The sequence below is a fragment of the Mustela putorius genome, unplaced genomic scaffold (assembly GCF_011764305.1).
Source record: "Mustela putorius furo isolate JIRA1106 unplaced genomic scaffold, ASM1176430v1.1 tig00003896_pilon_pilon_pilon, whole genome shotgun sequence".
Classification (NCBI taxonomy): Eukaryota; Metazoa; Chordata; class Mammalia; order Carnivora; family Mustelidae; genus Mustela; species Mustela putorius.
Window position 1 is genome coordinate 14,129,133 of NW_025422045.1, and position 18,273 is coordinate 14,147,405.

The 18,273-nt window shown below is 36.7% G+C and overlaps 1 protein-coding gene and 1 pseudogene across 1 annotated transcript; both read right to left on the reverse strand.

Annotated features, from left to right (window-relative positions):
- On the reverse strand, positions 1–564 carry LOC101692636 (annotated as a pseudogene).
- A 15,529-nt stretch (positions 565–16,093) lies between these two features.
- Positions 16,094–17,074, reverse strand: LOC101670157 (olfactory receptor 11H7). Its single transcript, XM_004782197.3, has one exon. The coding sequence runs from the start codon at positions 17,036–17,038 to the stop codon at positions 16,094–16,096; it is 945 nt and encodes a 314-aa protein (XP_004782254.1). The 5' UTR covers positions 17,039–17,074.
- Between the last annotated feature and the right edge of the window lie 1,199 nt (positions 17,075–18,273).

Here is an 18,273-nt window from a genome sequence, read left to right on the forward strand (position 1 = left end):
TTACTCCTGGGCCATAAGTTTTTGTTTCTTCAGTTTCTTCTGGGATATCTTTCTCTTTTGTGCAACCTCCTTTTTTGTTTTAGGAATAATCTGCTCTTTTGCAGTAAGGATCATCTCAGTGTGGCAGGGAGAGCTTATGTATGGATTAATATGACCATGAGCCCTCCATGAGCCTTGTAAGTTCTGTGCTTCAACTTGGGGGCTTTGTTCACCTGGATATGCTCAATGAACGGAGAATCGACATATAAACCCTTAAGTTCAGCATTACTCTCTCCATTTTTAAGCATGTGCAGTAAAAATTCAACACTCTTCTTGGGCCACTGACCCTTTGTCCAGCCCCACTGTCTGGCCTGGGCACTCCTACCAACTCCAGTTGGTAGTGACAGAATGGCACACACTGCTTCTGCAAAATGACATCTTTCAGATACTTGGTGGATTTTTGTATGTGTATACCCTTGATGGCTTGGGAGTTTGATGTGTGGTGTTAAAGTGAACACATATATTTGAACCTCTTGATTTGCATGATTTTGTAGGGTTTTCTGGATCAAGCAAATAGGGAACCATTTTCAGAGGTCACCTCAGGCCACTTAGGAGAAGAGGAAGAGCAGTGGCTCCTGGGAGTATGCTGATTCTTCTTTATTCAATGGACATTTGAATTGCTTCCATATCTTGGCTAGTATAAATACTGCAAAAAATATAGAGGCACATACACATTTTAGTATTATTTTCATTCACTGGGTAAATGCCCAGCAATGGAATTATTGAATCATGTGGTCTTTCTTTTTTTTTCTTTTTTCTTTTTTGAGGAAACTCCATACTCTTTTTCACAGTGGCTGCACCAGTTTGCATTGCCACCACTTGTGCTCTGCAAAGGTTTTTTATTATGACGTAGTTGCAATAGTTTAATTTAGCTTTTGTTTCCCTTGCCAGAGGAGACATATTTAGAAAAATATTGCTAAGGTCGATGTCAAAGAAATTACTGGCTGTTTTCTTCTAGGAATTTTATATTTTCCCATCTCACACTTAGGTCTTTAATCCATTTTGAGTTTATTTTTGTGTGTAGTGTAAGAAAATCGTCCATTTTGTTCTTTTGCTCTTGGTTGTTTAGATTTCCAAACATCCTTTGTTGAAGATACTGTCTTTTCCCCATCATATATTCTTGCCTCTTTTGTTGTATATTAATTGACCATAAAATTGTGGCTTTATTTCTGGAATCCATTCTGTTCTGTTATGTGTCTATTTTTCTGCCAGTACCATACTGTTTTAATTACTAGCTTTGTAGGATATACTGAAATCTGGAATTGTGGTACCTCCAGCTTTGTTCTTTTCAAGATTGTTTTGGCTAGTTGAGGTATTTTGTGGTTTTATACAAATTTTAGTATTGTGTGTTCTAATTCTGTGAAAAATGTTTTTTTGTATTTTGATGGGAATTGCTTTGAATCTGTAGATTGTTTTGGATAGGGTGGACATTTTGACAATATTGGTTCTTCCAGTACATAAGCATGGAATATCTTCCCATTTGTTTGTATCATCATTAATTTCTTTAATCATTTTGTAGTTTAGGAGTGCAGGTCTTTTACCTCCTTGGTTAAGTTTATTCTTGGGTATTTTATTCCTTTTGGTACACTTTTATTTATTTATTTATTTATTTAGATTTGGTACACTTTTAAATAGGATTGTTTTAACTGCTCTTTCTGCTACCCCATTATTTGTGTATGGAAATGCCGCAGATCTGTGTATTAATTTTGTATCTTGTGAATTTACTGAGTCCATTTATCATGATCCAATGTTTTTTTCTTTCTGTGATTAATATGATGTATCACAATGATTGATTTGTAAATATTGAACCATCCTTGCATCCCTAGAAAAAATTCTACTTGATTATGGTGAGTGATTTTTAAAATTTAACTTGATTTAATTTAATTTTTATTTATTATTATTTTGGGGAGGGCAGAGGGAGAGAGAGAATCTTATGCAGGCTCCACATCAAATGCAAGCTCCACATGGGGCTTGATCTCACGACCCTGAGATCATAACCTGAGCTGAAATCAAGAGTTAGACACTTAACTTAGACATCCAGCGCCCCCCCGACCAAAGCAGTTATTAAATTGCTTATTTTCTCTTCTTTTTGAATGTGGATCTTAACAAAAAGAAAGGGAAAGCTGGAAGTTCCCCCAAGACCAGCAGGTCCACACGGGATTCCACTGTCTTGCTGGTGAGGACTTCAGAAGCATTTGTTGTAACCACCAGATTTCCATGACCCCCCACTCCCTGATGGAGGACCTCTTCTGAATTGCCTCTGATGCTTACATTGATTCATTTGACCAGGTCTTCTCCCACATTTTTAAAATGACAGTCTTATTTGTGGTCCTGCTGAGTCCAGATTAAGCAACCATGGTTTTAGCAGTGTATTGCTCTCTCTCTCTCTCTCTCTGATGTGCTCTGGGAGAGACTTGAGTGCACATTTTACTCTAGGCAAGACACTTTCGACAGAGCAAATGACATTTCTTTGAAATGCCAGGGAGAAAGTGAGTGGTGCTGGTGTTGTGACTTGGAACTTCCACAGAGTACATTGCTATAATCTCACACAAAAGTGGGTCTTAGGAGCTACGTACTTTCTAAATACTTTCAGGGATTTTCTGGTTCTCAGAGGGTTTTTTGGAAGGAAAAAATTTCAAAATTTCAGTGTTATTGAGGAACAATTGACAAATAAAAGTGTAAGATATTTAAAGTATACGTCATGGTGATCTGATCTGTGTGTGGTGAAAGGATTCGTTCCACCTAGTTAAACATAAGTATCACCTCACTTTACAGCTTTCTTATTTTTTGTGAGTACATTTAAATCCTACTACAGTAAATTTCAAGTGCACAATACAGTTTAGCAATTATATACTGCACTATACCTTAGATTCTCAAACCTTATTCATCTTATAGCTGAAGTTTGTACCCTTTTTAAAAATTTTAAAAATTTAATCTCAGTGTAAAAGAATTAATTGTTTATGCACCACACCCAGTGCTCCATAATACCCACCACCTGGCTCCCCCAACCTCCCACCTCCCACCCCTTCATAACCATCAGATTGTTTTTTAGAGTCCATAGTCTCTCATGGTTCATCTCCCCTTCCCCCTCCTCTCCTTACTCTTACTCCTCTCCTTACCCCTCCCCCTCCTCCAATTTCCCTCAATTCCCTTCTCCTCTTCATCTCCCCATGTCCTCCATGTTATTTCTTATGCTCCACAAATAAGTGAAACCATATGATAATTGACTCTCTCTGCTTGGCTTATTTCACTCATCATAATCTCTTCCAGTCCCGTCCATGTTGCTACAAAAGGTGGGTATTCATCCTTACTGATGGAGGCATAATACTCTATAGTATATATGGACCACATCTTCCTTATCCATTCATCCGTTGAAGGGTATATTGGTTCTTTCCACAGTTTGGCGAATGTGGCCATTGCTGCCATGAACAGTGGGGTACAGATGGCCCTTCTTTTCGCTACATCTGTATCTTTGGGGTAAATGCCCAGTAGTGTAATTGAGGGTCATAGGGAAGCTCTATATTTAATTTCTTAAGGAATCTCCACACTGTTGTCCAAATTGGCTACACCAACTTGGATTCCCACCAACGTGTGTTGAAGTTTGTACCCTTTTATCAAACTCCCTATTTTCTCTACTGTCCCTAGCCCCAGACAACCACCATTCTACTGTTTTTGCAAGTTTGAAACTTTTTTAAAAAATAGATTCCATGTATAAGTGACACCAGACAGTATTTGTCTTTCTCTGTCTGACTTATTTCATAATGCTGTCAAAGGTTCATCTATGCTGTTGCAAATGGCAGAATTTCCTTCTTTCTCATGGCTGAGTAATATTCTATTATAAATGTGTACTACACCTTCTTTATATATTCATTCACTGAGGGATACTATACTTCTGTGTCCTGACTATTGTGAATAATCCTGCAATGAACATGGGGATGCAGACATCTCTTTGAGATACTGTTTCATTTCCTATGGGTATATTCCCAGGAATAGAATTACTGGATCATATGGTAGTTATATTTTTAGTTTTTTTTTTCAAAGATTTTATTCACTTATTTGACAGACAGAGATCACAAGTAGGGAGAGAGAGGGAAGCAGGCTCCTTGCTGAGCAGAGAGCCCAATGTGGGGCTCGATTCCAGGACCCCGGGATCATGACCCGAGCTGAAGGCAGAGGCTTTAACCCACTGAGCCACCCAGGTGCCCTATATTTTTAGTTTTTTGAGGAACCTCCATTTTGTTATCCACAGTGGCTGCACCACTTTGCAATCTGACCAACAGTGCATGAGGGTTTTCTCCACATCCTTGCCAACACTTATTTCTTGTTTTTTTTTAAAAAAAAAATTAACATAGAATGTATTACTTGTTTTGGGGGACAGGTCAGTGATTCTTCAGTCTTAACACAATTCTCAGCACTTACCATAGCACATGCCCTCCTTGATGTCCATCACCCAGCCACCCCATCCATCCCACTGCCCTCCACTTCAGCAACCCTCAGTTTGTTTCCCAATATTAAAAGTCTGTTATGATTTGTCTCCTTCTCTGGTTTCATCTTATTTCATTTTTCCCTCCCTTCCACTATGACCCTCTGTCTTTCTTCTTAAATTCCACATATCAATGAGAGAAGATGATAATTGTCTTTCTCTGACTGACTTATTTTGCCCAGCATATTACCCTCTCATTCCAGTCATGTCATTGCAAATGGCAAGATTTCATTTTTTGATGGCTGCATAATATTCCATTGTATATATATACCACATCTTCTTTATCCATTCATCTGTTGTTGGACATATAGGTTCCTTCCATAGTTTGGCTATTGTGGACATTGCTGCTGTATACATTCGGGTGCACATGCCCCTTTGGATCACTACGTTTGTATCTTTAGGGTAAATACCCAGTAGTGCAATTTCTGGGTCATAGGGTAGCTTTATTTTCAACTTTTTGAGGAACCTCCATGCTGTTTTCCAGAGTGTTGCACCAGCTTGTATTCCCACCAACAGTGTAGGAGAGTTCCCCTTTCTCTGCATCCTTGCCAGCATCTGTCATTTTTGGACTTGTTAATTTTAGCCATTCTAACTGGTGTGAGGTGGTATCTCATTGTGGTTTTGATTTGTATTTCCCTGATGCCAAGTGATGTGGATCTGTGCATTGATTTTATATCCTGACACTTTCCTGAATTCTTGTATGAGTTCTAGCAGTTTTGGGGTGGAGTGTTTTGGGTTTTCCTCAAAAACAATCATATCATCTGCAAAGAGTGAGTTTGACTTCTTACTTGTCATTTTGGATGCCTTTTGTTTCTTTTTGTTGTCTGGTTGCTGAAGCTAGGTCTTCTAGTGTTATGCCTAGTAGCAGTGGTGATAGTGGACAGCTGTGCCGTGTTCCTTACCTTAGCAGAAAAACTCTGTTTTCCCCATCGAGAATGATATTTGCTGTGGGTTTTTCATAGATGGCTTTGATGATATTGAGGTATGTATCCTCTATGCCTACACTGATGAATTTTGATCATGGATGCTATACTTTGTCAAATGCTTTTTCTGCATCTATTGAGAGTATCATATAGTTCTTGTTCTTTCTTTTATTAATGTATTATATTGCACTGATTGATTTGCAAATGTTGATCCAAACTTGCAGCTCAGGAATAAATCCCACTTGGTCATGGTAAATAATCCTTTTAATGTACTGTTGGATCCTATTGGCTGGTATTTTGGTGAGAATTTTTGTATCCATGTCCATCAGGGATATTTGTCTATAATTCTCCTTTTTGATGGGGTCTTTGTTGATTTTGGGATCAAGGTAATGCTGGCCTCATAGAAAGAGTTTGGAAGTTTTCCTTCCATTTCTATTTTTTGGAACAGTTTTAGGAGAACATTCAGGAGTTATTATTCAGAAGAATACAAACATTCTCTGAATGTTTGGTAGAATTCCCCTTGGAAGCTGTCCTGCCCTGGGCTCTTGTTGGGAGATTTTGATGACTGCTTCAATTTCTTTACTGGAAATGGGTCTGTTCAGGTTTTCTATTTCTTTCTGGTTTGGTTTTGGTAGTTTGTATGTTTCTATGGATGCATCCATTTCTTCCAGATTGGCTAATTTGTTGGCATATAGTTGCTCATTATATGTTCTTAGAATTGTTTCTATTTCTTTAGTGTTAGTTGTGATAGCTCCTCTTTCATTCATGATTTTATTAATTTGGGCCCTTTCTCTTTTTGATAAGTCTGGCCAGGGGTTTATCAATCTTATTAATTCTTTCAAAGGATCAGCTCCCAGTTTCATTGATGTGTTCTACTGTTCTTTGGTTTCTATTTCATTTATTTCTCTTCTCCTGCTGGGTTTAGGCCTTCTTTGCTCTTCTTTCTCTAGGTCCTTTAGGTGTAGGGTTAGGTTGTGTACTTGAGACCTTGCTTCTTAAGAATGTATTGCTTGTATTCTATATACTTTCCTCTCAGATTTGCCTTTGCTGTGTCCCAAAGATTTTGGACAGTGGTGTTTTCATTATTGTTTGTTTCCGTGATTATTTAAAATTCTTCTTTAATTTCCTGGTTGACCCATTCATTCTTTAGTAGGATGCTCTTTAGCCTCCATGTATTTGAGTTCTTTCCAACTTTCCTCTTTGATTGAGTTCTAGCTTTAGAGCACTGTGGTGTGAGAATATGCAGGGAATAATCCCAGTCTTTTGGTACCAGTTGAGACCTGATTTGTGACCCAGGGTGTGATCTGTTCTGGAGAATGTTCCATGTGCACTAGAGAAGAATGCGTATTCTGTTGCTTTGGGATGGAATGTTCTGAACATATATGTGATGTCCATCTGGTCCAGTGTGTCATTTAAAGTCTTTATTTCCTTGTTGATCTTTCACTTAGATGATCTGTCCATTTCAGTGAGGGTGGGGGTGGTAAAGTTGCTACTATTACTGTATTATTATTATTATTTAAAATTTTTTATTTCTTTTCTTTTTTTATTTAAATTATTTATTTTCAGAAAAGCAGTATTCATTATTATTATTTTAAATTATTTATTTCTTTTCAACGTAACAGTATTCATTGTTTTTGCACCATATCCAGTGCTCCATGCAATCTGTGCCCTCCCTAATACCCACCACCTGGTTCCCCCAACCTCCCCACCCCCCCCCCCCGCCCCTTCAAAACTCTCAGGTTGTTTTTCAGAGTCCATAGTCTCTCATGGTTCACCTCCCCTTCCAGTTTCCCTCAACTTCCTTCTCCTCTCCATCTCCCCTTGTCCTCCATGTTATTTGTTATGCTTCACAAATAAGTGAAGCCATATGATAATTGACTCTTATTATTTTTTATGTGTTTCTTTGATTTTGTTATTAATTGGTTTATATAATTGGGTGCTCCTATGTTAGAGGCATAGATACTTAAAATTGTTAGATCTTCTTGTTGGACAGAACCTTTGAGTATGATATAGTGTCCTTCCTCATCTCTTATTATAGTCTTTGGCTTAAAATCTAATTGATCTGATATAAGGATTGCCACCCAAGCTTTCTTTTGATGTTCACTAGAATGGTAAATTGTTTTCCACCCCCTCACTTTAAATCTGGAGGTGTCTTTGGGTCTAAACTGAGTTTCTTGTAGACAGTATATTTATGTTTTTTTTTTTATCCATTCTGATATGCTGTGTCTTTTAATTGGGGCATTTAGCCCATTTACATTCAAGGTAATTATTGAGAGATATGAATTTAGTGCCATTGTGGTGCCTGTAAAGTGACTCTTAATATATATTGTCTCTGTTCCTTTCTGATGTACTACTTTTAGGCTCTCTCTTTGCTTAGAGGACCCTTTTCAGTATTTCCTGTAGGACTGGTTTGGTGTTTGCAAAATCTTTTAATATTTCTTTGTCCTGGAAGCTTTTTCTATCTCCTTCTATTTTCAATGAAAACTTAGCTGGATATAGTAATCTTGCTGCACATTTTTCTCATTTAGTGCTCTGAATATATCTTTCCAGTCCTTTCTGGTCTACCAGGTCTCTGTGGATAGGTCTACTGCCAATCTATTATTTCTACCATTGTAGGTTACAGATCTCTTGTCCCGAGATGCTTTCAGGATTTTCTCTTTGTCTCAGATTTCTAAGTTTTATTATTAGATGACAGGGTGCGGACCTATTTTTATTGATTTTAATTGGGGTTCTCTGTGCCTCCTGGATAATGATGCCCGTTTCCTTTCCCAAAATTAGGTAATTTCTCCATGATAATTTGCTCCAATAGAACTTCTTCCCCCTCTCTCTTTCTTCTTCTGGGATCCCAGTTATTCTAATATTATTTTGTTTTATGGAGTCACTTATCTCTTGAGTTCTCTCTTTGTGATCCAGTAGTTCTTTATCTCTTTTTTTCTCAGCTTTTTTTTTTCTCAATCATTTAGTCTTCTATATCACTAATTCTCTCTTCTGCCTCATTTATCCTAACCCCATTTATCCTAGTAAAAACCTCCATTTTTTAAAAAAAAATTTAAGTTTCTTTTCAGCATAACAGTATTCATTGTTTAGCAACATGGACAGGACTAGAAGAGATTATGCTGAATGAAAACCTCCATTTTTAAAAATTTTTATTTTTTTAAAAATTTCTTTTATGCATAACACAATTCATTGTTTATGCACCACACCCAGTGATCCATGCAATATGTGCCCTCCATAATACCCATCACCTGGCTCTCCAACCTGCCCCCCCCTGCCCCTTCAAAACCCTCAGATTGTTTTTCAGAGTCCATAGTCTCTCATGGTTCATCTCTCCTTCCAATTACCCTCAACTCCCTTTTCCTCTTCATCTCCCTATGTCCTCCATGTTATTTGTTATGCTCCACAAGTAAGTGAAACCATATGATAATTGACTTTCTCTGCTTGACTTATTTCACTCAGCGTAATCTCTTCCAGTCCTGTCCATGTTGCTACAAAAGCTGGGTATTCATCCTTACTGATGGAGGCATAATACTCCATAGTGTATATGGACCACATCTTCCTTATCCATGCATCTGTTGAAGGGCATCTTGGTTCTTTCCACAGTTTGGCGACCGTGGCCATTGCTGCTATAAACATTGGAGTACAGATGGCCCTTCTTTTCACTACATCTGTATCTTTGGGGTTAATCCCCAGTAGTGCAATTGCAGGCTCATAGGGAAGCTCTATATTTAATTTCTTAAAAAATCTCCACACACTTTTCCAAAGTAGAGCCTCCATTTTTTTTTTAATTGCAACTCATTAATAGCCTTTTTGATTTTGACTTGGTTAGATTTCAGTTCTTTTTTTTCTCCAGAAAGGGATTCTCTAGTATATTCTATTTTTTTGAGTCCAGCTAGTATCTTTATAATCATCATTCTGAACTCTAGTTCTGACATTCTACTAATGTCTGTAGTAATTAGGTCCCTGGCAGTTGGTATTGCCTCGGGTTCTTTCTTTTGAGGTGAGTTTTTCCATTTTGTTATTTGTCCAGAGAAGAATAGATGAATAAGAGAACAAAATGCTAAAAGGGAACAATGACCGCAGAAAAATACACACTAAACAAAACAGAAGAGTCCCAAAACTGGGGGGAAAGAAAGGGAAAAAAATATGAATGTGATCAAGCCAATGAATAGAACAGTGCCACACTCTAGATTTTGGTTATATTTTGGCCTTTTAGAAGAAAGTGCCTCCCAAAATTTTAAAGAAAGAAAAAACAACACACACACACACACACACACACACACACACACACATATACACACACACACACACCACACAACATAAGGTTAAATACAACAAAGGGATAGAATATAATGGTAAAAATGAAAATGAAATAGATTTTAAAAGAAATTGATAAGATGGTAGTTGAAAAATGATAGAAGAAAAATTAAAAAATAGGAGAAAAATAAAGAAATGAAGAAAATTAAAAATTAACTCTGAGGGTCGCCTGTGTGGCTCAGTGGTTAAGCCTCTGCCTTCAGCTCAGGTCATGATCCCAGGGTCCTGGGATTAAGTCCCGCATTGGGCTCTCTGCTCAGCAGGGAGCCTACTCCCCGCCCCCCCACCTGCCTCTCTGCCTATTTGTGATCCCTCTTTCCGTCAAATAAATAAATAAAATCTTAAAAAAAAAAATTAACTCTGAAAGACTAAAGAATCATGGGAAAAAAGCCCATGAATTCTAAGTGCTTTATTACCCTAGCACTGGTGTTTTGCAGTTCTGTTTCATCAGTAAACTTGGTCTTAGCTGAAGGTTCTTGCTGACCTTCTCAGGGAGGGGCCTGTTGCAGTGATTCTCAAATGTGTTTGCCCAAGGTGGAGTTGTACCACCCTTGTCAGGGGCCAGGCTAAGCAATCTGTTCGGGTTTGCTAGGGGTAGCTTTTGTTCCCTGAATGCCTTCTGTACAGCTTTGGAAGATGGGAATGAAAATGGCGGCCTCTCAGTCTCCCACCTGGAGGATCCGAGAACTCGGTACCCTACTCCTCAGTGTACCCTCAGAGGAAAGCAGTCTGTCCTCCTGTTTCCCTGGTCTCCGGCAGTACTCTATGCTCACCCAGACTGTGACCGAGCATTTCTATCTCTGGCACACAGCCCCATTTGGAGTCTCCAAACCCAGCAGATTCCTGCAACACACTCCTACACCACTCCTCCTAGAGGAAGATTGAGGGAGTCTCTTAGATCTGTCACTTGTGGGATCCCTGCTTGAAGAGTAATGGCCCAACTTTGCCTCGGATCATGGTTTATAGCAACCCCAAGCTGTGAACCCACTCCTTGGCTCCATCTTTGCAACTGGCTTCCCCTTCTGATACCTGGGAGCTCTGCCACACTCAGGCACCCCCAATCTTTCTGTGCCACCAAGCGTCCTGAGACCACACTGTCCCAGCGAGGGCTCCAACCCCTGCTTAGCCTCTGGAGTGACATCCCTCAGTGGAGCAGACTTCTAAAATTTCCGAGTTTGTGCTCCATTGTTCTACAGCTTGCTATGGTCTGGCCTCTCTCCCTATGGTCTTTCTTTCCATTTATCACCTCAGATTCACATCTCCATACATCCTACCTTTCAGAAAGTGGTCACTTTTCTGCTCATAGAATTGCTGCTCTTCTGTACTTTGATCTCCTGTTGAGTTCATAGGTGTGCAGAATGATAATTCTAATATATAATGATAATTTGATAATTATTTAACTGAATTCCTGGGATGACAACATTTAGGTCTCCTACTCCACCATCTTGCGCTTCCTGTTGGTGAGTGATTTTTTTTTTTAAATGTGTTGTTGGATTAAGTTTGCTAATACTTTATTGAGGATATTTACATCTATGTTTATCAGAGATATTTAACCAGTTTTGTTTTTTGTGTGTGTCTTTATCTGGTTTTGGTGTAACAGTTATGGGGCCTCATAGAATGTATTTAGAAGCTCTACTTATTCTTCTATATTTCACAACAGTTTGAGAACAATAGGTATTAACTCTTTAAATGTTTACTAGAATTCACTTGTGAAGCTGTCTGATCCTGGACTTTTGTTTGTTGGGAGGTTTTTTTTTTTTTTTTTTTTTATTCATTGGTAGTAATTGGTCTGTTCTAATTTTCAATTTCTTCCCGAGTCAGTTTTGGAAAGTCGTATGGTTCTAGGAATTTATCCATTTCTTCTAGGTTGTCCAATTTGTTGGCATATAATTTTTTTTTGTAATAATCTCTTATCATCTTTTGTATTTCTGTGGTGTCAATCATTATTTCTTCTTGTTCCTTTCTAATTTTATTTATTTGAGTCCTATCTTTTTGATGGATCTGGCTAAAGATCTCTAAATTTTATTGGCCTTTTCAAAGAACTTGCTTCAGTTTTTATCAATCTGTTCTATTGTTTTTTTAGTCTCTATATCAATTATTTCTGCTCCAATATTTATTATTTCCTTCCTTCTGCTGGCCTTGGGCTTTGTTCTTCTTTTTCCAACTCCTTTAGGTGTAAGGTTATGTTGCTTATTTGGTACCCTTCTTGTTGTATTGCCTGCATTGCTAAATCTCTTTCCTTAGATGAGTTTTTGCCTGCATCCCAAAGATTTTGGACCATTGTTTTCATTTCCATTTGTCTCCACGAATTTTCTTATTTCCTTTTTGATTTCTTGGTTTACCCATTCATTGTTTAGGAGCATGATATTCAGCCTCCATGTATTTGTGTTCTTTTCTTATATTTTCCTATGATTGAATTCTAGTTTCATACCATTGTGGTTGGAAAAGATGCATGAAATGATTTAAGTCTTTTTGAATTTATTGAGACTTTTTTGTGGCCCAACACCTGAGTTATTTTGGAGAATGCCCCATGTGCACTTGAAAAAAATGTATTCTATTGTTTTGGGATAGTATGTTCTGTATATATCTCTTATGTCCATCTTGTCTAATGTGTCATTCAAAGGCATTGTTTCCTTATTGATTTTCTTTTTTTGTAGCTCAGTAAATTTTTAATCACCATCTAGTTCAAAGTATAGATCATGTCCAGCATCCCAGAATGTTCCCTTCTGCATTCTTCCCCACCCCGCAAAAGATAACCATTATTTTCTATCACCACGGATGACATTTGCCTGAGTTTGAACTTTTATATGAAGGGAATCATGTGTCCTTATTGATTTTCTGCCTAGATGATCTATCCATTGATGTAAGTGGAGTATTAATAATACTCTAATAATAGAAGATTTTATCATTAGTTTCTCCTTTTATTTTTCTTCATATTTGCTTTATGTATTTAAGTGTCTTAATGTTGGGGGTATATATATATATATATATATATATATATATATTTACAGTTGTTATATCCTGTTGTTGGATTAATCCTTCTATGTAATCCCCTTCTTCGTCTCTTGTTAAGTCTTTGTTTTAAAGTCTGTTTTGTGTGATATAATTATTCCTTTTTTTTTCTTTCTTCCATTTCCAAGGTAAATGTTTTTCCATTCCTTCATTTTCTGTCTGTATGTGTCTTTGGACTCATAAACAGCACATAGATTGGGCCTTTTTTTTTTTTATCCTTTCTGCCACCCTGTGTCTTTTGATTGGAGCATTTAGACCATTTACATATAAAGTAATTATTGCTATTATTACTAATTATATTATTAGTACTAATATAGTACTAATATACTATATAATTATATAATGTAGTATATTATAATATAATATAGTACTATATAATATAGTACTAATATACTAATCATATTATAATAATACTAATTATTATAATGTACTAATATATTAATATATTAGTATACTAATATACTATATAACTATATAATATAGTACTAATATATATAATATAGTATATATTATAATATAATATAGTACTATATAATATAGTACTAATATACTAATTATAATATACTAATTATATTATTACTAATTATTGCTAATTATATAAAGTAATTATTACCATTTTATACTACAAGAAGACAATATTAAAATGAGGGGCGCCTGGGTGGCTCAGTGGGTTAAAGCCTCTGCCTTCGGCTCAGGTCATGATCCCAGGGTCCTGGGATAGAGCCCCGCATCGGGCCCTCTGCTCCGTGGAGAGCCTGCTTCCTCCTGTCTCTCTGCCTGTCTCTCTCCTGCCTCTCTGCCGCCTCTCTGCCTACTTGTCATCTCTATCAAATAAATAAATAAAATCTTAAAAAAACAAGGCATATTTATTTATATTGTACCTGCATAGAAAATTAAAAAATTTTAGAATAGCAACTATGACATAGTCTGTATAATGTAATCATTTTAAAGACATCAAAACCATTATAAGTATGTGCATTTGCTTTTTAAAAATAGATAAGTTCCTTAAATGTTAAAAAATGTAAATAATCAGCTAATGGTTTTGTGACTAAAATATATTTAATACTAGTGAGGACTGATTTAAGAACTAACTCACTCATCCAATTCTAAAAACTCTTCTTTTCTGGGGTGCCTGTCTTGGGTGCATCCAAGTCTTGGTTTTGGCTCAGGTAATGATCTTAGTGTTGTGAGATGGAGCCCTACTGAGCATAGAGTCTACTTGTGACTTTTTCTCCATTTGTCCCTCCCACCATGCTTTCTTTCTCTCTAAAAAACAACAAAACAAAACAAACAACAACAATAACAACAAAACAAACCCCCAAACTCTTCCTTTCTTTACACACTTACTGAAGTCTGTCAATTATCCTGTAACATGCTGGGAATGAAAAGATAAGATCCTCTCCTCATCCTCAAAGGGCTTCCACTCTGGAGGAAGAGACAGACACATAATAGACTCACCTCAAAAAATGTAAGTACAATGATGAAATTTATTTTATTTTTTAGTGTATTTTAGATGCATTATGAAGGACACATAGCAGAGCCTGAAGATGTTTGGAAGGCTTTCTAGTGGAAGTGTTGTCTGAATCAAATCTTAACAAAAGAATAGGTGTTTGACAAGTATAGCTACATAGTCAACCTCTAATACATTGCAGTAGTAAGGTACGTGTGAACTATTTTATACAAAATACTTTTTGTTCCTTCTTTAGGTAATGAGTTCAGTTGAATAACTAAAATATTAGTGCTGAATTAAGACAAAACTGTAGTAGATAGTTCAAACTTGTCCTTAGTAGCCTCCCAAGTAAATTTTATGATTCTTTTCCCACCTTTTTTCAATCCCTCTACTTACCTTGAAGTATAGTCCTATCCAATTGCACAATAACACTTTCAGAGAGATATCTTTTGGTCTTCAGGTGACGGTTTTCTTTTTAGGCTATAGCATTTTAAAAAATATTTTTTACTTTACAATATTTAATTGCTTGTTTTAGACTTGGTAGGGTATAAATACAAAGGAATTTTAATTTTTCTCACCACTTCTACTTCAAATATTTTCTGATGTTCAATTTTCTCCATCTGTGGATAATACCTTGGGCCAATGTGGTAGTTTTCTGATTATCTTTAGCATTAATACAGGGTCTTCTTTATCCAGATCTGGAGGGTCTAAAGCCAAAATTTTAATTTTTTTAAATCCAAATTAAAACTTATTCCTCAAGACTGGGTCTGACTCAGGCTTGATGTACTTTTTTTCCTCTGCCTTTTTACTCCTCTTCTCCCACATGACTACTCTGCCTTTGTTTACTCTAGGTTCCAGGTAGGAGAAAAGTAAAGGTGAAAAGTTTTTCCTTGACTGATATTGTTGCCCTATTATTTGACAGAAATTTGTATGTTGATTTTTCTCTCATGGAGTGCTTTTTTTGGTGGTGGTGTGGGGTGCTCTCTAAACTGTAGTTCTATGGTATAGGTAATGCTTTATTGATTGACTACTTAGGACTTCTTTCATCCCTGGATTCTGGTGATGTATACCATATAGACTCACTTTTGGGGTTGTTTTATTCTCCAAGTAGTGCTTTTGGGTGAAATCCCTTTCAAGATGGTCTAAGATTGTTACTTTCTATAAGCCCTAACTAGGCTAAAGGTGAGTATTCTATATTTGCTCTGTTACAGGTGGGAATTCAGTTTGCTTCTGCTATGGCCCATTTTCTTTGTGGTAATTACATACTAACAACTCACCAAATATATTTTTCCTCATGGATTATTACCAAACTTCCAGTCTCCCCTTGTATACAGTTGATGAGGGTAATGAGTAAGAACTGTGAAACCGAAGTTATCAATAGTGAACCAATATTGTACCAATATTGATGTGTGGGGTGTCTGCCAAAATCCAATAAAAGGTGAAAGATTTGTATGATCTGGAGGGAAACCAGAATATTCTGCCAAAAATCCAGGACAAAAGGCATTTTATGTGTTATGTGTCTTTTTGGCAAAACATTAGACAGCCATATAAGTAAATTACCAACATTATTAATATCTTTTAACAAAGTTGTATGGACAGAAATTGCATACTGAAAAAGTCTAAACTTTCCTGGAAATAAATATTAAGATTTTTAAGAGCTATTTTTTTCTCTGTAAGGGGAGGAAATCTCTTTCCATGGAAACACATTTGTGAAACTATAAGTGCATCAAAATACAGTAAAAAACATGATGAATTTTGCCTTGCAACACAGGACCATCATGGTTATGAATACAGCCAAGTCCATTTGGGTTGAAAGAAGAGGATTACTGTTTGACTTTCAGAAAATGAATCACTGTTTTTGACAAAACCTTTTCACAAAGGTTGGATTATTTTCATTCCACAAATGACCTGACGGAGGGCAAATTTCATGTCCTTGTTGCGTAGGCTATAGATGATGGGGTTTAAGACTGGTGTCACTACAGAGTATATCAGTGTGATGATCTTATGCATAGCAACTGAGTCGCCAGATGTGGGACTCACATACATCACCATTATGGTTCCATAGAACAAAGACACTACAACTAAATGGGATACACAGGTAGAGAAGGCTTTTTGCCGCCCAGCTGAAGAAGGAACCTTAAGGACAGCTCTGAGCACCAGGGCATAGGACCCAAGAATGTACCAAATGGTGGTAATGATGATAAGAGAGCTCACAGAATGGAATACATGCTCTATGATGGGTGCAGGGGCACAGGACAATGCCATCAGTGGGTCCACATCACACAGAAAGTGATCAATAATGTTGGGACCACAAAAGGGTAGTTGAGAAATGAAGAAAATAGTAATTGCATGTCCAAGGAAACCAATGAGCCAACAAAGAGACACCAGAGTGACACAGAGCTGCCCAGTCATAATGGAGGGATAGTGCAATGGATGGCAGATGGCCAGGTACCGATCATAGGCCATGACACAGAGGAAGACGCACTCAGTTGTGCCCAGTGAAAAGAAGAAGTAGAATTGAGTGAAACAACCAGAGAATGATATGGTCTTGGTTTTGGAAAGAAAATTGACCAACATGTTGGGGACTGTGCAAGTCACATACCAGATTTCTAGGAAGGAGAAGTTGGCCAGGAGCACATACATAGGGGTATGGAGCCGATGGTCCCATCTCACTGCACAAATGATGGCTGTATTCCCAGTTAGAGTCAAGATATAGATTAACAAAATCATTGAGAAAAGGGTGATCTGTATGTTCCAGGGACCAGGAAAGCCCAACAAGATAAACTCTGTCACAGTAGATATCCCTGACTTATTCATGGTCTCCAGACTGTGGAGAGAAGACAGATAGATAGTGGTAAGTCACTTTGCTACTGAAACCTTTGAAACTTTTCTTAGGACAGGCAATTTGAATGATCAGACAAATGTATTAAAAATCCTAAAACAAGTCTTGAATAAATCCTGCTCTGTTCTGAGTGAGCTATTTCGTCCTGATTCTTTGTAAATGTACAATTCTAGGCTGCTTGAACTATTTGTCAGTGGGCACAATCAGTTAAATTTCACATTTCTTTTGGTAGAAAGAAATACTTGAGTTAGAGGCAAAAAGGGTTTGTTTTATATTTAATTTTTTTCCATATTGTTCATAAAGTTGTTCATATATAACAGTGCAGTTCACTTCAAAATGTGAGTACACATATGCTATCATTTAAAAATAGGTGTGTATTTGACACATTCTATAGATTTGTATGGTTTAAACTTTCACATTATTACAGTTTCTCTCCCTGTCAACCTCCCCCACGATTTTCTTGAGCTGTTTCCATTACATTTATTTTCTCTCACCTTTTCATGATGCTGGAAGAAAATCAACAAAGATATCCAGATAGTAAACTCTTACTACTATTTCTTAAAGATGTTTACATTGCACTAAAGCTCATTTACAATTTTGTATTTAATCTTTTGTTTTTAGCCATGTAAAGTCACTATAATTCACCTAATGATTAATTTCACACGATAATTTATCATGTTTCATGTCCATTTAAAATATCTCATTAAAAATCAATATAACATTGACAGCATATTGGGGAAGAAAATGAAAATCACCAGGAGATTGTCTTCTAAAGTTCTTCTCATTGCTGTCACAAATCTTTCTTCAAGTTCACTGTTTGGAAGATTTTACTTTAGGTTACAATACTCCCAATTCTGATAGAAAACAAGACTTGCCCTTATTCCCTTTACATAACATCATCACCAAAGATGTCTTTTTTTTTTTTTCAAAGATGTCTTTTTAAGAATCAAATACAACTCAGAAAAGAGTACAATGGTAGATTTCAGAAAATTTTTAACAAGATATTTCCTTAAAATTTTCCTTAAAAACAGTTTTGATAGAAGTGGTGTGTACAGAATATTTATAGTACTCACTGAACATAATCAAATGGAAAAAATCCTTCTATTTAGTGAGGTTATATTAAGTAATATAAATGTACTTATAATGAAGCAGTTGTTGCAGTTTCACTAAATGAATAATGCATAAAGTGAACTATTAACCTATTCATCTA